We start from the raw sequence: 23,748 nt of genomic DNA, 5'->3' as shown, positions 1-23,748 counted from the left end.
AACATCTCTTGGGCAGAAGACTATTCATATATTTAACTGCCCTCAAAGGATGTGCCTTACCTCTTTATACTAATTTTATACACCTCTTTCACCACTCTAACAATATCTGAATGAATCTGGCTACTGCTCCAAGCCAGAAATTCTGAACATTATTTTGGTGAGGCTCATTTATTTTACCTACTGTGTGGCTACTTCTGTTGAATATTCAGTCCACTAGAGAAAATGGGCTTAGCAGCATGAAGAGCCTACAAAAGGTCCTAGTTAAAGACCATGAGACATATCAGTAACTCATGACTACTGGTTAATTCATTCAGTAAACTAGTTAATTTACCACACAACGCCTTTATGTGACTTTCATTAGCAAGCACTTTGTCTACAATGAAGTATCTAGATGTTTTATAGTAAATATATACTATAATTGTGGAGGAACATATCCAAGATTAGTATTAATCTTGGTGATTTAAAACTACCCTTTAAAAAAATTCCTCCAAAAATTTACCTATTATTCAGTGATTATCCAACTGGATTGTACTTCTTGCATTCATTTAATAATTTATCATTCATTCAGTTAACAAATATTTACTAGCATCTACTCTGAGTTAGGCTGGTGCTATATATGCTGGGGACAAAATAAAACTAGAGCTCTAAATTCCCTACACTTATGTATTGGTCTATGTTCTCCATTCCCATTCTGAGAAATATTTTTAAAGACAAAAAATATATCAAATATTTTGTTTCAGTTCACAAACAAAAAAGCATTCAACTTCTGTATTAGAAAGCATCCTGTCCAATAATATAACTAAATTTCTAACTGGTTTCTGGGCTTAATTAGAAAATCTGCTGTAAACTGCTGAGATGATTAAAAGAATTACAAAATAAAACTATATGAGCTGTTTCAGCAATAAATTTAAATATCTAGAGGAAGTACATGGTTTCCTAGCAAAAAATAAACTATCAAGAATAAACCATGGAGAAGTAGGATAAAAGAGAGCAAATAGGACTAGAAGTATGAGAGTCAGATTTATCATCATAAAAGTCACCTGAACTAGATGATTTTAATAGCTAAATTCTCTAACAAATCTTTAAAGAATTAAAAATCCTCAAAATCATTTAATATGTTTCAGTTGATTATGATACTAACAGCTAACAAATATAGTATTAACTAATTTCGGCACTGTACTAAGCACTTGATATTAATTCACTTAATCCCCCAACAACCCAATGAGGTTATTATCATCATTTTACAAAGGAGGGTCACAGAAAAAGATGAAAAGCTTCCCAATTCAATTTCAGGATCTCAGGAAAGATGATTACCTATCACACCTTCCTTCCCACCCCCCAAAAAAACAACAGATACTATATGCCAATCTCACTTATAGTAATGATCAAAAGAATAATCTATAACTAATTAGTAATACAATACCAAGAAATCTACATACCTTTTTGCAACTATAAATTAAAGAAAAACATATAATGCTAAGAAATATGGAAAGGCAATTCCAAAAATTCAGCATCTAATAGTTTAAAAAGTTAAATAGGAAGAACTATCAAAAAGATTCTCCAAAATTAACAGAGAATATTCTGAACAGTAAAACAGTGATCATTTTTAATTAAAACAAGAATTGGTTAAACTGCTCGCTATTTCCATTATATTTCAATATTAATTTTAAAGTTCTAAAAGGTGTATAAATGCAGTAAAGACAAGAAAACAGTATAAATATTGCAAAAGAACAGATAAATCTATCCTTTTATTGATAATGAGTATATGGCCAAGAAAATCAGAGATCTTTCCTTAAAAAACAAGGAAAACAACAGTTTGGGGAACAAGGTCGTGAGGAAGCAGGGCGCTTTTTGCGGCCGCCATTTCTTCCGCCTTCAGTCTCGATATTTTGTAGAGCTTCCAACAGCGCTATGTTGGGACAGAGCATCCGGAGGTTCACAACCTCTGTGGTTCGTCGGAGCCACTACGAGGAGGGTCCAGGGAAGAGTATACCACTTTCAGTGGAAAACAAGTGGAGGTTACTAGCTATGATGACTTTGTTCTTTGGGTATGGATTTGCTGCGCCTTTCTTTATAGTGAGACACCAACTGCTTAAAAAGTAACACATGAGACAGATAGGAAGAGGAACATATTAAGAGGTGCAGTCTCTTAAAAGGATCAAACCCTTGAACTGAGCATCCTAGATACGTTTGTAAATAAACTTATGGCATTAAAAAAAAAAAAAAAGAAAAACTAACTTGATACCATCACTGAATATGACTTTCTTAAAATTACAGTTTTTTCCTATAACAGAAATGAGTATACAAGAATGGACATGGAAAACATTTTATTAAAGAATTGTGTAAAAACTATAGCATACCTAAGAACAAACTTATGGAAAGCCACATGTCCATATGATGAGAACTGTAAAATCTTATCAAAGGATTGAAATAAAATTTGAACAAATATAAGACATATCATGTCTTGGATGGGAATACTAACATAAAAATGACTCTTTGTGACCCCATGGACTATACAGTCCATGGAATTCTCTAGGCCAGAATACTGGAGTGGGTAGCCTTTCCCTTCTCCAGAGGATCTTCCCAACCCAGGGACTGAACTCAGGTCTCCCATATTGCAGGAGAATTCTTTACCAGCTGAGCCACAAGGGAAGCCCAAGAATACTGGAGTGATCACGTAGCCTATCCCTTCAGCAGATCATCCCGACCCAGGAATCAAACTGGGATCTCCTGCATTCCTCACCAACTGAGCTATCAGGGAAGCCCCTATAAAAAAATGACAGCTCTCACCAAATATAAAAAGTCAATGAATATAAAAATTCCTGTAAGAATTCAAGAAATTTTTTTTTTTTTTTAAGAATAGGATAAAATAACCTTAACATCCACATGGAAGAATAAAGTTCTGAGAAGAGCCAAAAATAGCATGGAAAAGAAGAGCAGCAAGAGGGGTACTTGCCTTACCTGGTATTAAGATCCCCAAAACCACTGTAATTAATCTGAAATTGGCAAACGGCTACACAAAAGCATCAGAACAAAAAGGGAACCCAGAAATGAACCCCAGCTTATATGACCTTTTAGTATATAACAAAGGTGGTACCTAAATTCAGTAAGAAAAGGAAGTTAACGGCACAACTGGACATTCATCTGCAAAGAAAATGAATTTCTATATCAATATATGGAATATCTACACAATATATTTAAGAATAATTCCAAATTGTATTAGAGATTTAATTTTAAAAGTAAAATAATATAAACCTCAGAAGAATACTTAGAAAATGTACACAGAACTAAGATGGAAGAGAGACTTCCAATTAGGCAACTATACTCCAATGTAAAAAATATCTATTTTTTTTAAAAAGAGAGATACTTCTTAAACCAAGACAGACTGCCCAGAAGACATCCAAGGAAAACCAAAATTATATGATATGACAAATATAAACATTTTGTATAAGGTATACTAACTCAAGATGTAACTGAGAGATTTGGAAAAAATACCAAGGACTTGTAAAATTATATGAAAAAACACAAGCAACTCAATTAAAAAGATAGGTAAAATATTAAGAATAGGTAAATTCACAGAAGAATACTGAATGGTTAACAAATCCAGGATATTCTCTTTCACTTGTAGCTCAGACTAAGCACTGGTACTGAAACTCATAAAAATTAACACTAAGGTGTTGTACTCATCAAATTAATAAAAATCACACAGAAAAACATGATACCCATGGCCAGCAGGGCTTCAAGGTAAAGAGGAAAGTCACATATTATATGTACTCTTTGGGGAAACAGTATGTTATTTCCTAAAATTAAAATTATACATGTCCTTTGACTTAGAAACTCTACTCCTGGAAATTTAATACATAGAAACAAAAACATCACAAATATAAAAATATATTCATATATAGATACTTACTCCAGTATTGCACATAATGGCAAAATGAACAAATAAAAAACCAGAGCCAAAGTAAATATTAAATGTCCATCCATAGGGTGATGACTGAAAAATATAGTACACCTCACCATGGACTATTAAGAAATCATTAAAACAGTGAACTGAAGAGATTTGTACATGGAATGTTAAATATGCATATAAGGATATCTATGACCTATACATAGAGATCATAGGAAAAAATATGAAAGATACATGACTGATTGTTAAGATGGGTACACAGGTGACTGGGGTCATGTCAGCATGTGTTCTGTGTTTGGATGGTATTTTACTCAATTCAGGCTGTTGTAACAAAATACCATACACAGGGTAACTTATAAATAGAAATTTATTTGTCACAGTTCTGGGGCTCAGAAGTCTATGATCAAGGCACCAGTATGGTTGGTATTTGGTGAGAGCCTGCTTCCTGGTTCACAGTTATCTTTTCACTACATCACATGGAGAAAGGGGCGGGGTCTTCCTAGCGCCTCTTTTATAAGGGTGCTAATCCCATCTATGGGGGCTCTGCCTTCATGACCTAATCATCACCCAAAGGCCTCCCACTTCAAAGTACCATCACACTGGGGATTAGGTTTCAGTGTACCAGTTTGGGATGGGGGTGTGGGACCACAAACATTCAGTCCACAACTGGTGGTTCTGGTAGTGAGGGAAAGGGTTTAAGGAAGAAGACAAGCCAAAAACTAAAAAGAAAGGGGAAAAAAAACACTGCACCTAGAATTACCCCAGATTTTGTTTAAAGTTCTATCAATATTTTTGTAAGTATATATGTGTCTTTCTGTGGGTGTACATATAGAAAGATGAATAAAAATAAAATGTGCTATTACACATAAATACCAATTTTGTTTAACTGAAACTTACATTAAATACCTAAACATTTTTGAATATCTAACTTTTTAATTTTAAATTTTGATTAAAAACCTTCCTAAATCCTGTCACACATCACTGCTCTCTTAGGTAGACTTTAACAAGGACTACTTTATATTCCACTAATGATTCAGTATCAACATAGTACAATGGAAGAACGCACATGCGCTCTTCATTCAAACCTGCTTTAACACTTATTTATCTTGTGGTGCTAGACACACACTGATCTAAGCCTCAGTGTCCTCATGTGTTAAATGGAGAGAGCACTAGTGAAAACTCATATGGGACACTTAGTAATTCTCATTATGAACTTCAGTCAGGAACTATAGTATGGAGCTGTACTTGGGTAAAGCTGCTCACACAGAGAAGAGAGAAGCTAGCTATGCCTTTTTTCACTTAGTCTGTCTCTCTTCACAGCTGGGCTATTTCTATTTCTCCCTGCCCTCCTTTTATATGAAGTAGTGACAGAGAGCTATTTACAAATCCAAACATAGTGAGTATAAAGACAGGACAGTAGCTAATACGATTTACCCAACAGTTTTACTCCAGAAACAAAGAGTGAAGCACAAACAGCAAACTGTCAGATTTTGCTTCTCCTTGATGTCAGTGTGCTACCTTAACAGTAATCCTCTTAATTCCCCTCATTTATCAAAAACGAGCACACAGACACTGGGCCTAGTGTCTACCAAGAACAGAAAACTATACGAGTCTTAGGACATAAATTTTGTGACATCTTTTGCTTACAATCAGGTTCTTAATTATATTCTCTACATTTGCGCTTACCTCTTAAGGAGAGACATCATTAGGAAGGGAGAGAGGAGAAAACTCTCCCTGCAACCTAAAAGTTAGTCATCACATTCAAAACTTAAAGATTATGAACAGTTACACCCTTACACATGTCATCCTCCCCGTTTTCTAAACATTATGGCAAGAATAATTTATTTGATATGAGCATTTCCCTTCTATAGCTGAAATTCTGTAAGAGAAAGTATTTTCTATCAAAGTGGCGGGTGGGGATATGGCAACAATTTACCAGATAAAGATCTTCCCCAAAGAATCCGCATAAGGAATAAGACCATAAGTCACAAAATCCTGAAATTGTTATGTTGAAGGCAGTGGCAGAAAGAAAAGAGGCAGCTGAATCTTTATGGACCTGATTGTATTTTCAACACTTCTTTGATAACGGTCGAGAAATTTTTTACAACTTTCATTTTACCCGGTGCAAACCAGAAACAGGAACAACAGAACCCAGTTCCCTGTAACCTGAAGAACAGTTTGAATTAATCAATTAAAACAGCATTTCTTATCTGCTAAATAGACTTGATATGTAGCCGTCATAGGACTAATACAAGGATCAACAAAAAGAGGATTCTTGTCTAAAGGAGCTCTCAGTTTCTGGGTGATAAGCAGAGAGCAATTCAGACAATGAAGAACTAACTACAACAGTACGTGCTCAGGAAAGGCTAGCTACTAGTTGCTACTAGCTACTAGTGGCAGGAGGACTTGAAAGAAGAATATTAGTCCCTTTGGACTATTTAGAACCACGTCCTTTGAATACCAAATTAAGAAGGAAGGACTTTATCCTCTATGTGAGAGCTCAAAGATTTCTAAATCAAATGAGTGACAAAACTGATGTATCTTTGATCATTCTGGCAGCAATGTGGCAGATGAATTGTACTAAAGCAGTGTGAAAAAATAAGGTAGTAAAACATGCTGGTTATGAACACAAGCTCAGAAGCTAAACTAGGTTTAAATACAGACTAACATGAACCACTTGTATAACCTTGGATAAGCCACTCAACTGCTTTGTGCTTCAACTTCCTCATCTGTAAACAGGAATAAACATTTCTAACCACATGGGGTTGTTGTAAAAATTAGAAGAGTCAATTCATATAAATCTTAACATAGTTCCTAACACAAAGGAAATGTTCAATAAATAATAGGACTTTCCTGGTGGTCCGGTGGTTAAGAACCCACCTGCCAACACAGGGGACATAGGTTTGATTCTTGATTCAGGAAGATCCTGCGTGCCGTGGAGCAACTAAGCCTTTGTGATAGTTACTGGGCCTGTGTGCCTAGAGCCTGTGCTCCACAAGACAAGCCACCACAATGAGAAGCCCGCATGCCACAACAAAGAGTAGCTCCCGATCACCGCAACTAGAGAAAGCCTGCACAACAACAAAGACCCAGCACAGCCATAAATAAACAAGTGATTTTTTAAAATAATATATATTAATTGCATGAAAGAAAAACTGAAAGTAGGAAGATCAGAGGTCAGGAAATAGTTCAGGAAAACAGAGGTGAGAACAAAGAAGGGTATGCTCACTAGTGAGCCTGAGATGCTGATGCTACTACTAGAGAAACCAGGGAAAACAAAAGGAAGAGAAAGATCAGGCCAGTGTATGGAGATTAAGCCAGACTTGTTATGGTTGAGGTTCCTACAGAACATGAAAGTCTACTCGTTCCTGGAAACTACAGAGCAGAAATCCAAAAGAAAACTTGGAACTAGAGACATAGTTTTGAGAGCTATTAACATGTGGCTGTGGTGGTTGAAGTTGTGGTAATTAAAAAGAGTCCTTAGGGAGAAAGAGTAATGCAGGATCCACAGGACCAAGAGCTCCGGGATCACAACAGAATCCACAGTAACTCCAACATAATGTCAGTAAGATGGAGAGGAGACAACATAGCCCTACGAAACAAACCCTTCCTTCAAGTAGTTTTCAGTGCCATCAGGGAGACAAGACATGCACATGTTAAATAATTTTTATCATGACTGTTAGACGATTAACAAAAGTAATTCTAAAAACAGAGGTGGTAGGCATTAGAATGGCAAGAACAGAAAGGGAAATTATGCCAAAAATTGGAAAACCTAGCAGTAATATATACAGGGAACACTGGAACAGAGAAGAATGCTAACTTCAAGGTGGAAGAAGTCAAGGGGGAAATGAAGACTATTATTTATTGAATGTCTACTATGTGCCAGTAACTGTCCTATGATCTTTTAATCTATTTTACCTTCTTTAATTCTCATGTCTATGAGAGCAATATCACCCCCATTTTATAAGAACAGTTTGAGGCATACCAAAGTTAAGAAACTTGCCCAAAGTAACTTGGCGATTTAGGACTGGAACCTAGATGAAGGACCAAAGCCCATGGTTTCTCCACCATACCTTCATTTATTAAACAGGTAAAAGGAAGCCATGTCAAAAGAGAAGGAAAAAAAGAAAGAAAACTATACTCAGAGAAAACAATTAGTCTCGCTTAATTTAATACAATAGTTACCTTTCTGAGGAAGTATGAAAGGGAAAACAAAACAAAAACGTTTTCACTAAAAATAATCTTTCAATTCCAGAGGACAGGTAGGATTACAGCCATCTGCTTGCTTCTAGACCTGTCCCTCAGGTCTCTTCCATACTACCATCATGGTTAGAATCAAATTCACTCCTGAGCATGTCACTCCTCTCCGTGCAATCTTTCAACAACTCCCTATCACCAACACAGTAAACAATAAATAAAAAAATTTTTAAATCAACAGATCCCGAAAGAGAAAGCTGTTTATAAACTCATTAACCTAGAAGGAATAATAAAAAAGAGAAGGAAAGTTAACTTCTAAATTAAAGGCTCACTTATAATTCATACGTCTACTTTTCACACTTCAAAACTGTAAAATAAAGGAAATTTCAAATGCCAGTTAAAGAGCAACATTGACACCTTGTGGTGAACATCCTAAAGTGTGAAATGTGACAACGAGTGAAGGGTCTCCTAATTAAATGTCTGCTTACATGAAAACTAATGCTTAATCCAGGGATTTCCAAGGGCTAGGAAGCAGAAATCAGTTACCATCACACATACTGAATGTAAATTTGGAAAGATCTGCTCTTTTTTGGTAACACTGGAATTAGTCTAAATTCCTAACTGTTGGCAGAAGAGTAAAACCTCAGGTCATTGTTTTCCTACAAAATGTGGTACAACACATCCATCAGAAGGGGCTATAATGCTAGCTAGGGTCATAGATGTTCTAAAAGCAGCCTTTACCTAGTCAAAATTTCCTACTTTTTTGTATGACATTTACAAATAAAAGGTGGGACATTATCAATTCATAGCAGCTACCAACACAAAAACACAGTGAGAGTTACTAACAGTAGACGTGGGTTCTAACCCTGACTCCAAACAGTACTGAGAATTTTGTGGAGTAAGTCATATTAAAAAATTCAGACTCTGTATTTTCACATAAAATCACAGATCGAGAAGTAACAATTAAAAAAAAAAAAAAAAAGAAATCATCAGGAAAGAAAAAGGTATATTTTAAAAAATTACTCCATCCAGGAACAATGTTGCCTGAGTTAAGGAGGGGAAACAATGAACAAAATTAATTAGCACCACATTAACTTTCTCAGCAATCACTTAATATGTATCTCATGATAAGAACAGTGGGAAAAGAACTTTTAATTAGGCAGATACATGACAATTACTCTGAACTGTGTGAATTTGCAAAGAAAGTTCCATTTTACTCATTAACATTGACAAGTGTAATTTAAAGTTTCTAGCTCCAGAGTAACTTTCCGGGTTCAGCCAATTTACTTGACAAACAGACATTAGATTTGGTTCAGAAAAAAGTATATCTGTGTTACCAGCTACAAAAGATTTACATAAAGGTGATGAGCAGGCAATTATTAACAAGGTTATTCTAACTGCTGACACACCTAAGGAATCTAGAAGGCACTCCAGAAGTGAAACTCCCCAGAGACATTTCATTGCAAGATCAGTGTTAATTAACTGAGCAACTACCAAACTAATTTTATGATTTTGAATTTATGGAGGGCTCTATGACTTTCAGAAATTTTCTCTATCATTATGCTACATGCACCCAATAACCACCAGTCTAGGATAAGTCAGAGCGTGGAAAGGGTTTGCAGATTTTGTTTGCCAGATAACCTTCATACCAATCTCCAGTCTGGCTCTTTCTTAGTGTGTGTCCCCTCAGCTAAGTACTGATAAGTAATTGACTGCCCCTTGGCCTCAGCTTCTACATGGAAGACAAAAGCTGATCCCTGATGTGGGAACACAGAAAACTTCTAGGATAAAAAGGTAACAGATGTGAAAATGCTTGTAAATTAAACAAACTGTAACACCACTGCTTCTATATTTTAGAACATCAAAGAGGTTAAATGAATTAGGATAAATCAAGGATAATTAAAATCACAGGCAAGTCAGTCAACACATTCTTCACTATACCAAGCTGATTCCCAAGATTCCACAGTCTTTCTTCAGCTCTTATTCTCCTGAATCATTACTATACAGAGCCTTCAGGAAAGGAAAGTGAAGTTGCTCAGTCATGTCCGAACTTTGCGACCCTGTGGACTGTAGCCTACCAGGCTCCTCCGTCCATGGGACTTTCCAGGCTAGAGTACTGCAGTGGATTGCCATTTCCTTTTCCAGGGATCTTCCCGACCCAGGGATCGAACCCTGGTCTCCCGCACTGCAGGCAGACGCTTTACCCACTAAGCCACCAGGGCCTTCAATACCCCTTAAATCTCTGTTTTCTTAGATTCTATGATACCACCTTTCCCAAATTCTCTTCTTCTCACTGACTCTGTGTTCCTTTTGCTTTTAACTTTACTGATTTCTCTAATAACATAATAAACTCTCACACTTCAAAAATATCTTTAAACATAATAGTATCTATAACTCTCATCTTACTGAGGAAAATAGGCCAAGAAATATTAGTGGCTTACTCACAATTCAAACTATTTCTGTGCATCCCTCTTTTCAATACTTAAAACTCAATGTAATCCAAACTGAATAGGCTCAAAATAAGAGCAATATATTTTGACACAACTTGTTTTCTATCTCTACCATTCAATTACTAAATTCCATCCATTCTGGTACATATCCTAAGAAGTCAAAGGATCTCTCAGGTAAAAATCAAAAGACATCAAATGTGTGTGGTTACTTTAGTTGAAATCATTGTCTCTTAAGAGCAATTTACATAGTCCATGTGACCAAACTCTCTATCATTCTGTATAACAAGATTCAAGATTTGCAAAGGAAAGGCTCATTTAACAACGTTTACAAAATAAACAACCATCCAATTGGACAAGGGTTCAATCATCTTTCTGGACTCTTCCTCCAACAGATATATAGAGGATGTCTAATGGTCTGAAATTTATGATGTGCTATGTAAACATTAGGAAAAGACTGCCAAAATCGAGTTTCAATGAACCATCTGTCTGAGTAGGGTGAACACAGGTTGAGTGTCACTGTTAACTTTATTTTAAACTGCATTTATTTTGGTAGCCTGCCTCCTGGGAAAATGTCCTTGATGATCTACCACACTGAAAATTAAAACCAAATTTAAAAATCTTAAAAAATTAAACCCAGACATTATGAAAATACAGAGCTGAGGCAGTTAAGCCTCTGAGCACATGAGCTTCACGCAAAGCTCTTTGACTTGCCAAACATGATTCTTTTACAGCAGGTCAAAACTCTAAGCTACGTCTAGGCCTATTGCAGAGCTTTTCTAAGTAATGGCATCATTGTTACAATTTTGGTAAGTCTAAATTTTATACCTCTGGTTGCTGTTCTTTATAGTGCAGAAGACCGGAAACAGCTCATGTCCCTACTTTAAGATCACTAGCTTCCAATCATTCTCTCCCACTGTCCGCAGGAAAAAAATGGCATTTGAAAGGCTTTGTAAAAGAGATAAACTTAAATAACTGTAGCTACAAAATTTATGAACCTCTCACTAAAAAATGCTAAGTCTGAGTAACAGCTTCTAAAGCTCCCATACGTATCCTCACACTGAAATGTCACAAACTCAGAATGAGGAAGATTCTTTAGAAAATGCAAGAGGACTCTTAAGAAGTTTCTTACCGCAGCAAAGAGAAGACATCATAAGAATTGCGAACACAGTTCTGATCCACCTGAAGAAGAATATTCTTCTGGACATTTGAATAACCCTAAAAGACATTTATCAACAAATTAATCAAAGTAAAACAAAATATGTGTCCATATTAATCATGATGTTTGTCTTTTTTAAATTATGATTTAATAATAACTCAGTAGGTTCAAATCATTAAGAAATTAAGAAACACTTTCACATAATTGAAGTTTAACATTTTAGGCAAGTGAATTTAAAATAAATTTCTTCTAATATTTTCCCACAGAAACAATGTTTCACATTATAAATTTTGGTAAACTTCCCAGCGAAACCCCAGAAGTCTTTTTAACATATTATGTGGCTGAAGAAGAGTATTAACAATAATATTTCAAGTATGCCTAGCCAACATATGTAATGTTTTTATGGGAGAAAAGGCATTCCAAGTTTTAATTAGGAATACCTGAAACAAATAATTCCACTCAGTGGTGTTAAGGTGTTGGGAGCAAGGCTGGTTTCTACAGTGAACATAGCACAATTTCTTAAGAACAGAACAGCTATCTGGCATTTCAGAAAGGCAAAGTAAATAGTAGTTAAGAAAAAAGGACTCTGGACCCAGACCACCTGGATTACAACTTAAGCCCTTAACACACCAGTTCTGTAAGCTTGAGCAAGGCACCTAACTTCATTCAGTTTAACTTTGGTTTCTCATCTATAACATGGAGATGATAATACTATCTACCTCACAAATTGTCATGGGAATTAAAAGAGCTAATATTTGTAAAATCAAAGGTATGTAATAAGCACTGTATGCCTGCTATGATGCTAATATAAGCATTTTCCAAAAATTACATTGCTGCAGATATTAAAAAGGTTATTAGGAGAATATCATGAAGAACTTCATGCTAACAAATTTGACAACTTAGATTAATTAGACAAATTCAGCTACAACATGCCAAAATGGATAATAGCTGAGTAATAACTCTATAACTATTTTTAAGTGAATAAGTAGTTGAAAAATCTTTCCACAAAAACAGTCTTGGTCCAGGTTGCTTCACTGAATTATATCAAATGTTTAAGAAATAGCATCAATTTAGTACAAACCCCTTCATAAAACAGAGTGGAAAGGAACAATTTCCAACCACATTTCTGACACTAAACCTTATCTCTCTCTCTCTCTCTCTCTCTCACACACACACACACACACACAGATAATTATAAGCCAATATCCTCATGATTACAGACACAAAAATCTTAGCAAAACATTAGAAAGTTGAACCAGAAATACATTATAAGGATAAAACAACAACACTTAATTTTGACTGAATTTATTTTAAGAATGCAAGAGTGGTTTAGTATTTAATATCAATCAATTAGCAAATAAATGAAACAATCATTATAAATCTACCCTTATGGGTACACAATAATAAAGATGTAATGTGATGATAAAAGTGGGGGAACAGAGCCACAGAGAAGAAAAGTTTTATATAATACTAACACTAATATTAACTTTAGCTAAACTTACAAATTAAGATGTCAACTATAACCCTTGGGGCAGACACTAAGAAAATAACTAAAAGATGCATAGTGAAAGAAAAGAGAAAGGACTCAAATGTTATATGAGAAAATAACTAATACAAAAGAAGGTAGTAATGGAAGAAATGAGGAACAAAAAGAAATAAGAAAACAAATCAAAGAATGGCAGAAGTCCTTCCATCTGTAATTACAGTAAGTGTTAATGAATTAAATTACACTACAATTAAAAGGCAGAGATTGGCCAAATGGATTTTCTTTTTAATGATCCACAATATGCTATCTACAAGAGATGTACTTTAGAATCAAAAACATATAAATAGGTTGAAAATGGAAGGATGGAAAGATATTCTATGTAAGTAGTAACCAAAAGAGAACTGGAATGTGTAAACTAATATCAGACAAATAGACATTAAAACAAAACAAATGACCAAAACAGACATTATGCAGTTTTAAAAGGATCAAGAAGATATAAATGATTATAAACATACATGTACTTAACAACATATAACAAAACATATGAAGTCAAAACTACAAAACTAAAATGAGAAACAGCAGAAGTCAACATCCCACTTTTAACAATGGATAGCACAACCATAAAAAAGAGAAAGAATGAAACAAAAAATATCAACAATACTATAAACCAAATAGACCTAACAAATGTATATAGCATGGTCCACTCAACAACAACCATACAAATATTCTCAAATGCACATGGAATATTCTTTAGGATAGACCATATGTTATCACAAAGAAAATCTCAATAGATTTCTAAACACTGAAATCATACAAAATATCTCTTCTGATCACAATGTAATGAAACTAAAAAACAGTAACAAAAGGAAACTTGGAAAATTCACAAACTGCAAACTAAACAACATACTCTTAAATGACCAGTGGGTCAAAGAACAAATCATAAGGTTAATAATTAAATGCTATGTTGCATAAAAGTACAACATATAAAACACATAGGATACAGTGAAAAAGTGCTCAGAGTGATAAGTGCAGCTGTAAATTTTACATTAAAAAGAAGAAAAAGGAGAGAGAGTTCGAATCAGTAACGTAATCTTCCACCTTAAGGAACAATAAAAAGAAAACCTAAACCCAAAGTAAGAAGGAAGCAAATAATAAAGATTAGGGCAGAGATCCTGGCAGCTCATATGGTAAAGAGTCTGTCTGCAACATGGGAGATCCAGATTTTTTTTTTTTTCATTTATTTTTATTAGTTGGAGACTAATCTCTTCTCAATATTGTAGTGGTTTTTGCCATACATTGACATGAATCAGCCATGGATTTACATGTGTTCCCCATCCTGATCCCCCCTCCCACCTCCCTCTCCATCCCATTCCTCTGGGTCTTCAAAAATATGGAATGCTTCACGAATTTGCGTGTCATCCTTGCACAGGGGCCATGCTAATCTTCTCTATATCGTTCCAATCTTAGTATATGTGCTGCCGAAGTGAGCACGGGAGATCCAGATTCAACCCCTGGGTCGGGAAGATCCCCTGGAGAAGAGAATGGCAGCCCACTCCAGTATTCTTGCCTGGATAATTCCACAGACAGAGGAGCCTGGAGGGCTACAGTCCATGGGGTCACAGGGTCGGACACGACTGAGCAACTAACCCTTTCCATGAAATATAGAATAAAAAACAATAGAGAAAAATCAATAAAACTAACTTGGTTCTGTGAAAAGAGCCAATAAAACTGACAAACATTAAGCCAGACCAACCAAGAAAAGAGGAGAGAACACTCCAATCACTAAAATCAGGAATGAAAGTGAGAACTTTACCATTAATCTTATAAAGACAGGAAATATTAATTATAGAAGAATACTATAAGAGCCTCTTGATGAAAATGAAAAAGGAAAGTGAAAAGGTTGGCTTAAAACTCAACATTCAAAAAACTAAGATCATGGCATCCCATCACTTTATGGCAAACAGATGGGGAAACAATAGAAACAGTGAGAGGCTTCTTGGGCTCCAAAATCACTGCAGATGGTGACTGCAGCCATGAAATTAAAAGACGCTTGCTCCTTTGAAGAAAAGCTATGATCAACATAGACAGACATTACTTTGCCAACAATGGTCCGTCTAGTCAAAGTATGGTTTTTCCAGTAGTCATGTATGGATGTGAGAGTTGGACTGTAGAGAAAGCTGAGCACTAAAGAATTGATGCTTTTGAAGTGTGGTGTTGGTGAAGATTCTTAAGAGTCCCTTGGGCTACAAGTAGACCCAACCAGTCCATCCTAAAGGAACTCAGTCCTGAATCTTCACTGGAAGGACTGACGCTGAAGCTGAAACTCCAACACTTTGGCCACCTGATGTGAAGAACTGACTCATTGGAAAAGACCCTGATGCTGGGAAAGATTGAAGGCAGGAGGAGAAAGGGCCAACAGAGGATGAGATGGTTGGATGGCATCACCAATGCATCACCGACTCGATGGACATGAGTCTGAGCAAGCCCCAGAAGTTGGTAATGACAGGGAAACCTGGCATACTGCAGTCCATGGGGTTGCAAAGAGTTGAACATGGCTGAGCTACCGAACTGAACTGATGAACAATTGTATGCCAAAAACTCAGGGAACCTAGACAAAATGAAAATTCCTAGAAAAACAGAAACTCACAAAAGTGATTCAGGAAAAAACAGAAAATCTGGACAGATCCACAAGTTGTCAAAGAGTTTAGCTAGGTTACTCCATGGTATCACCGCCTTGACATCCATTTTGTTTGGCCAAGTAGCCTTTAGGGACCTTACACCAACACTAGACCCCTCTTTAGGGAAGTGCATGCCCTAGATCGCAGGCTGCAGAGTTACAAGCAAATGTAGATTCTGTTAATACTTGTGATCAACAGTCTCCCCTGCTTCCCAGGACCTGTATGCTCTACATGCCCCTTAGATAAAAATCCCCATGGAGCTTACCAAATCCCTGCTCTTTTGGTTTGAACTAAACAACCCACCCAAGCCCAGGAACCCCAAAGCACTCTACAGACAGACTCTAAAAAAGACATATGTCCCAGATCCTCCATTTCTCTGTCTGCACTCTTCCTTGACCTCCCCATGTGGCCACTTCAAAGCCTTCTCAATAATTCCTCCAGAATCTATGAGTAACAAATGTCTCTATTTCAATTTCTCTTGTGGTTTTCTGTGCTCTACTCAACAAATGTTAATTTAACAAAGTTATAACAAAACTAAATAAGTTAAATCAGTAATTATAAAACTCCCAGCAAAGAAAAGCCCAGAACTGCATAATTTGGCAAAATCTACCGATCACTTAAAGAGAAAATAACACCAACCCTTCTATAAGTCTTCCAAAAAATGAAAGAGGGGGAAATACTTCTTAACTCATTCTATGAGACCAGTATTACCCTGATCCCAAGCCAGATAATAACATCACAAGAAAATTATAGACCAATATCCCATATATATAAAAAACATATATACATACATTATAGAGAAAAAAATCCTTAACAAAATACCCTTGAACAAAGAGGGGGTGGGAGCAACGACCCCTACATGGTTAAAAATCCACATATAACTTTACAATCAGTTCTCTGTACCCACAGTTCCATATGCATTGTTCTGCATCGATGGATTTGACCAACTGTACATTATGTAGTACTGTAGTTCAGACTTATTGGCGGAAAAAAAACAAACCACATATTAGTAGCCCTGCCCAGTTCAAACACACGTTATTCAAGAGTCAAATGTATTAGCAAAGCTAATCTGGTCTAGCAATTCTACTTCTGGGAATATACCCAAAAGAACTGAAAGCAAAAACTCAAAGAAAGAGAAATTTGTACACCCATGTTCATAGGAGCGTTATTCACAGTAGTCGAGGGGTGGAAGTAACCCAAGTGTTCATCAACAGATGAACAGATAAAATATGGTATATTCATATAACATAATACTATTTATCCTTAAAAAGGAAATAAATTCTGACACATGCTGTAACACGCATGACCCTTAAACACATTATGTTAAGTAAAACAAGCTAGTGACAAAAGGATAAATATTATGTAGTTCCACTTATTTAAGGTACCAAGAGCAGTCAAATTCATAGAAACAGAAAGTAGAAGGGTGAGTACCAGAGACTTGAGGAGGAGGGAGATGGGGAGTTATTACTTAAAGGGTAGATAGAGAGTTTCAGTTTCACAAGACAAAAAGAGTTCTGGAGATGGACAGTAGTGATAGTGGTAAAACAAGGTGAATGTCCTTAATGCCACCAAACTGTACACTTAAAATGGTTAAGATAGCGAATTTTATATTATGTATATTTCACCACAATTAAAATAATTTTCTAGAAAAAGATTTATATACCAGGAACAAATGGTATTTACCCAAGGTATGTTAAGCTGGTTTGATAAATGAAAATCAAGTCAACACAACATATCAAGTTGAAGAACTCATATTTCCCAATTCAATATTTGCTACAAAGCAATACTAATCAAATCAGCGTTGTACTGGCATAATGACAGACATATACATCAATGAAATAGAACCAAGAATACAGAAATAAATTCATCTATCTAAGTCAACTGATTTTAAACAAAGGTGTCAGGCCTGAGAAAGAACTGTCATTTCAACAATGATGCTGAAACAACTAAATGGCCACATGCAAAAGAATAAAGTTGGACCCATCCCTAACACCATATACAAAAGTTGCAACTAGGATCAAAGACCTAAGTGTAAAAACTAAAACAATAAAACCATTAAGGCACCTAATGGTTGCCAACCCTAGTATACTGCTGTTGGGAACATAAAGTGGTCAGCAGCTATGGAAAAAAGTTTGGCAATTCCTCAAAAAGTGAAGCATAGAATTACTATGTCATCTAGCAATTCCACTCCAAGGTATAAAGCCAAAAGAACTGAACACAAATTCTTGTACATAAATGTTCACAGCAGCACTATCCACAACAGCCAAAAGGTAGGAACAAGTCAAACATCCATCAGTGGATGAACACTATATAACCTCGGAGGTTATCTATAAAACCTCGGATTTGCCAATGGATTCTTAAATATGACGCCAAAAGCATAAGCAACAAAAGAAATAATAAATTGGACTTCATCAAAATTAAACTTTTGTGCAACAAAGGACACTATGAAGAAAGCAAAAAAAAAAAAAAAAATCTAAAAAAAGGGAGAAAATATTTTCAAATCATGTATCTGATAAAGGTCTAATATCCAGAATACATAAAGAAGTCTGACAACCCAACAGCAAACAGACAACCCAATTATAAACTGGGCAAAGGACTCAAAGAGACACTTACAGAAAAGATATACGAACAGCCAACAAGCACATGAAAAGAAGCCCAATATCACTAGTCATTAGGAAAATGTAATTCAAAAATCACAATGAGATTCCACTTAATATTTTGTAATAAAAATAAAATTTAAAATTTGGAAAAAACAAAAAATAATGTTGGTAAAGCTGTGGAGAAATTGTCAACCCTAGTACACAGCTGTTGGGAACATAAAGTGGTCAGCATCTATGGAAAAAAGTTGGTCAATTCCTCAAAAAGTGAAGCATAGAATCACTATGTCATCTAGCAATTCCACTCCAAGGTATAAAGCCAAAAGAACTGAAAACAAATTCTTGTACATAAATGTTCACAGCAGCACTATTCACAACAGCCAAAAGGTAGGGACAATTCAAACATCAGTAGATGAACAGATAAACTCAATATAGTATATTCATACAATGGGATATCACTCAGCCAAGAAAAGTAGTAGTGACACATGCTACATTTGGATGCACCTCAAAAGCACTAAGCAGCCAGACATAAAAGGTTATGTATTGTATGATTCCCTTTATATTCAATACTCAGAATAAGTGAAACCGTAGAAAGAAAAGCAAGTTGGTAGTTGCTGGGGGTTGGGGGACACAAAATGGAGAGTGAACACTTAATGGCATTTTCTTTTGCTGTGATAAAAATGTTATGCAACTTGATGGAGATAGTGTTTGCACAACATTGTGAACGTTCCCAATGCCACTGAATCACACACTTTAAAATGCTTAGGGAATTCCTTGGTGGTCCAGTGGTTATAACTCGGTGCTTTCACTGCTGGGGCCTGGGTTTGATCCCTGGTGGGGAAACTAAGATTCCAGAAGTTGTGCAATGAAGCCCCCCCCCCCAAATAGCATCAATTCATGTTATATAAATTTCAACCCAATTAAAAAGAGAGACAGTTGGCTATGAAATACTCTACATATGAGGGCAGCTGAAGAGACAGGAGACAATCCTATAAATGAGCTACGCAAAGACACCAGAAATAAACTTAAGATTCTCACGAGAAATGATTGGTGACACTCCACTTAGCTGTTCTTATTTTATGTAAAAAGCTGCCGAACATCTTTTCTACTAAAAACTTATCCACACTCACATACAACTAAAAGCAACACATTATAGAAAGAATTCTGCGTCTTAATCCACTCTGCCTGTCATGGAAGTGAAGAAAACCACTTAACTCCTCTAGGTCTTAGTTTCTTTAACAATAAAATGAGATGAAACTACTACTAATATAAACAATGATAAACAATAATAGCCAAACACAAAGTAACATGTATGAGCATTCACAGTATTCCAGGCAGTGTTGCTTTTCAAGCTAAATGAATGTTTTATATTAACATTAAAGGTTAACATACATAATACTCACGAGACCCTGTGAAACAGGTACTATTCTTATCCCCACTTTAAAGGTAAGGAAACTGAGACACAGGGAGGATTAAGTAGAAGAGCCATTCAGTCTGGCTCCACAGCTTGTGTTCTTAATGACCATGCTTTACTTGATCTCTAAGACCTTTTCCAGTTCTCAAATTCTGGGTCCATGTACATTTAAGGCAACTCAAGGACATTATTAAACCCTTCTGCTTCAGCCACAACTCAGCAATTAACATTCTTGAAATATGCTAAGAGCCTTGCTCTGAATGACATCTAACGTCACCAGATGTGCAATCCCGACAGACTTCTGATGAAGGATCATAATGGAAAGAAATGGCTCATTTGTATCTGGTTATCTGTGTGAGATACTGCCAAGTGCCAAAGAGCCCTGAGGAGATTTACGTGTCACTCAAAATTCTCCTGAAGCCAGGCCTAACAATTCGTTTTCAAAGAAGCAAAGAGGATAGGCACCAGTCTGGGTGAGCGCCTGTTAAACTGCTCAAGGAAACAGATAATTTCACATACCCAAAGACCAACAGTAATTCCAGGCAGATGATCAGGTGTGTTTCTAGATCAGTGATCTACAAACTTTCTCAGTCAATGGCCAGATTGTAAATATTTAAGGCTTTGCAATCCACATCATCTCCATTGCATACTTTTCTTTGTTTTTGCCTTCAAATTCTTTACAGATGTAAAAACCATTCTTAGCTCACAGGCCACATAAAAACATGTGGGGACTGTAATTTGCTTATCCATGTATTAGATCACTGAATATGTCAACTTTTAAAATGTGTTACTGTATGTTTTGAGAGTTGTCAGCTACTAAAACAGTCAAAGACAATCCTTTATTAAAACTATAAAAGTTCTACTAAAATAATCCCGTGGACAGGATAACTGTTTATGAAGTAAACAACAATATACACATATACCTATTCATTTCAGTGTTTACTGCATATCTAATACATACAAGATGTCAGGCAATTTCTATCATCCTTATAAAAGTATACAACCGAATAAAGTATATAACCCAGTTAAGGTTCCAAGTGAAATAAAATTGCTTGTGAGAAAGGTTAAAAAGAAAAGCTATACGAGTTCCAGTATGGTAAAGATTCCACCTAGTAGAAGCAGAAACATCAAAGGCTGCAGGGGTAGCAATACTTGGGATAGATTAACAAGTACAGAAAGCTGAATGGCAGTGAAGGAAAGTCCCACACAGAATGAACACCTTTAGCTGAAGCATGGCAGTGGGAAAACATAAGCTGTATTCAGAGAAAATTAAACAGTGGTCCAATTTGTTCAGCTCCAATGATGTCAAAATTACTTGGAACACCACAGGGGAAAATAGTGGGAGATACAGCTACGTGACAAGGTACAGAGGGCCAGACACAGAAAGCCTTGAATGTCACACTAAAAAGTGAGACAACCTTCATAAAGGACTCATGAAAAGTTTCCGACAGTGTAGGACAATGATCAAAGCTGCATTTAAGGAAAGTTACTCTGGTAATGACACATATGACAAACTAGAGGAAGCAGAATGCCCAAACACCCGTTAGGAGGCTATTTTAGAAATCCACATGTACTACAGGGAATGAGAACTCAAATTCTGAAGAATAAAGAAGACAGACAGAGAAAAGAAGTAAAGATAAAAGCAGAGATATACCCAAAAGTACTATACCACTGACTGAATTTAGGTTGACGGAGAAAAGGAAATTAGGTCAGAGATTTGGCCACATCTAGCAGACCAGAAGTAACTCCATACAACCTTTAAGCAAAGGAATAAAAAAAAAAAAATGAAAGTATGCTTTAGGAATAAGATTAATCAGGCAGTGGTGAATCAGACAAAGTGGATACAAAGAGACCAGAGCCACAGGCTCGCCAGGAAACTACTGCAGTAATCCTGCCTTATGAAGGTGCCAGGCTGAGCTTAGATCATGGCAATGGATATGGAAAAGCAGCCAAAAATGAGTGATTTCAAAGAAGGACTCACAAGAGTCCAGGAGCTGAATGAATTGAGTGGATAAAAGAAATCAATCAAGGCTAACTGCAAAATTTGAGACCTCGATAAATGGAAAAAATAGTTAATAAAAATGCAAAAAAAAAAACCCCAAAAAACTGGAAGGGAAAGCAAACCTGGAGAGAAAATTAAAGAGATCCATTTAAAATATAATAATTTGCAACAGCAGATGTCTATGAAGAAGTGGTCAGAAACTATTTAAACACAGATGAATGAGAATTTTGAACAACATGCTATACAACTGATGACAATGAAACAGTATATCCCAGCAGAGGTTTAAATGATCTGCTACTACAACATTCATTCACTCATTCAATAAGTATTTGCTGAATCATTACTACATGCCCGGCACCATGCTAAGCACTAGGGATAATTCATTTACAGATACTGTCCCTGCTCTTACACAGTGCACGGTCTAGTAAGAAAGAGAGTTGAGTAAATGCGTAATCAGAATATAACTAGTTAAGGACGGCGACAAGAAAAATGAAAAGCAAGGGTCTATGAGAGTACATAGAGGGGTGTCCAAACTGTACTTGGGGGTATGTCACAGAAAACCATTCTATGGAAAGGAGGTCTAAGCTCTAAAACTGAAATGGGTAAATTTCAGCTTTTTAAGAAACTGTAATGGGTGGGGTGCTTCAAAATCAAGAATTAGATCACTGTAAGACCTTACAAGTCCATTAACTACTCTGAAATGACTTGCATAAGAGGGACATGATGAACATTTTAGAAAGATAAATCTGGCTCCAATGTCAAGAACCAGGAAAGAAACAGATGTTTAGTAGATTCAAGTAGTGATTCAAAAAGTAACTCAGAAAAAGAGAGGAGCATTTAGGATGACTCCCTGCTCTGACTTGAGAAAATGTATGCACAACAGTACCATGCACTGAACCAAGGAATACAATAAGGATGGGGGAGATCAAGCTCAGTATAGGAACTGTGGAGAGTATGTTTCTCTGAGATGGTTGGATGCCGTCACTGACTCAACAGACTTAAGCTTGAGCAAACTCTGGGAGGTAGCAAAGGACAGGGAAGCCTGGCGGCCTGGCGTGCTACAGTCCGTGGGGTCACAAAGAGTCACACCTGACTTAGCGATTGAACAACAATGAGTCTTTGAAACACTCAAGCAATCTGACTCAAGTCTAGATATATGGAAGTACTGACTGGAGGAGTAGACTTGGGAGAAATCTGAATCACCCAGACACAACGTGTTGATGAGAAGACAAAAGGTCTGAGTGGAAGCCTGAAGACAATACCTTAAAGGCCCCAGCAAAAGCCTGCCCCATGGGACTGATGGTAGACTATATATGGGTATGTGTGTGTGTGTGTTCAGTCACTCAGTTGTGTCCAACTCTTTGTGACCCCATGGACTGCAGCCCACCAGGCTCCTCTGTCCATGGGATTCTCCATGCAAGAATAGTGGAATGGGTTGTCATTTCCCACTCTAGGGGAGTTTCCCAACCCAGGGATCAAAGCCATGCCTTCTGCATTGGCAGTCGGATTCTTTACCATTGCACCACGAGGGAAGCCCTAGTAGACTATATACATTACTCTTAAAACTGTTAAGTGAGCTCTGCAAAGAGTCTCTCTTCTATTTACTTAGGGAGAATAAGGAATCATAATGAACAGTGGGGAAAAAAAACTGGGGCTCATTCTACTACTTGAGCACATTTTCAGATATAGTGAGCATACTTTTTCAAAATTTAGTATTTATTTGTATGAGGACAGGGAAGCTTGGTGTGCTGCAGTCCATGGGGTCACAAAGAGTTGGACACGACTGACTGACTGAACAACAATAATTTGTTCAACTCCTCCTAAAATGGCTACCTGAAGAATCAAAAGAAAGCCTGTG

General features: G+C 36.4%; 2 protein-coding genes and 1 non-coding gene across 6 annotated transcripts in view; 1 reads left to right on the top strand and 2 right to left on the bottom strand.

The window, feature by feature from the left end:
* UVRAG (UV radiation resistance associated) overlaps nucleotides 1-23,748 on the bottom strand; it is a 314,400-nt gene that overhangs the window by 219,903 nt on the left and 70,749 nt on the right. For all 4 annotated transcript variants that reach the window (XM_043482966.1, XM_043482964.1, XM_043482965.1 and 1 more), the window contains one exon: nucleotides 11,687-11,772. In XM_043482966.1, coding sequence (XP_043338901.1) covers nucleotides 11,687-11,772 — 86 coding nt within the window. The remainder of the gene's footprint in view (nucleotides 1-11,686; nucleotides 11,773-23,748) is intronic.
* On the top strand, nucleotides 1,821-2,233 carry LOC122450590 (cytochrome c oxidase subunit 7C, mitochondrial-like). Its single transcript, XM_043482969.1, has one exon. It carries the CDS (start codon nucleotides 1,912-1,914, stop codon nucleotides 2,101-2,103), a length of 192 nt encoding a protein of 63 aa, XP_043338904.1. The 5' UTR covers nucleotides 1,821-1,911; the 3' UTR covers nucleotides 2,104-2,233.
* LOC122450729 lies at nucleotides 14,584-14,690 on the bottom strand. The gene has a single exon (XR_006272220.1). It is a non-coding gene; the product is annotated as a U6 spliceosomal RNA (small nuclear RNA).

Source organism: Cervus canadensis, chromosome 11, assembly GCF_019320065.1.
Source record: "Cervus canadensis isolate Bull #8, Minnesota chromosome 11, ASM1932006v1, whole genome shotgun sequence".
In the NCBI taxonomy this organism is placed as follows: domain Eukaryota; kingdom Metazoa; phylum Chordata; class Mammalia; order Artiodactyla; family Cervidae; genus Cervus; species Cervus canadensis.
The sequence above is the reverse complement of the archived record's forward strand: the minus strand, read 5'-3'. Positions and strand labels throughout refer to the sequence as shown.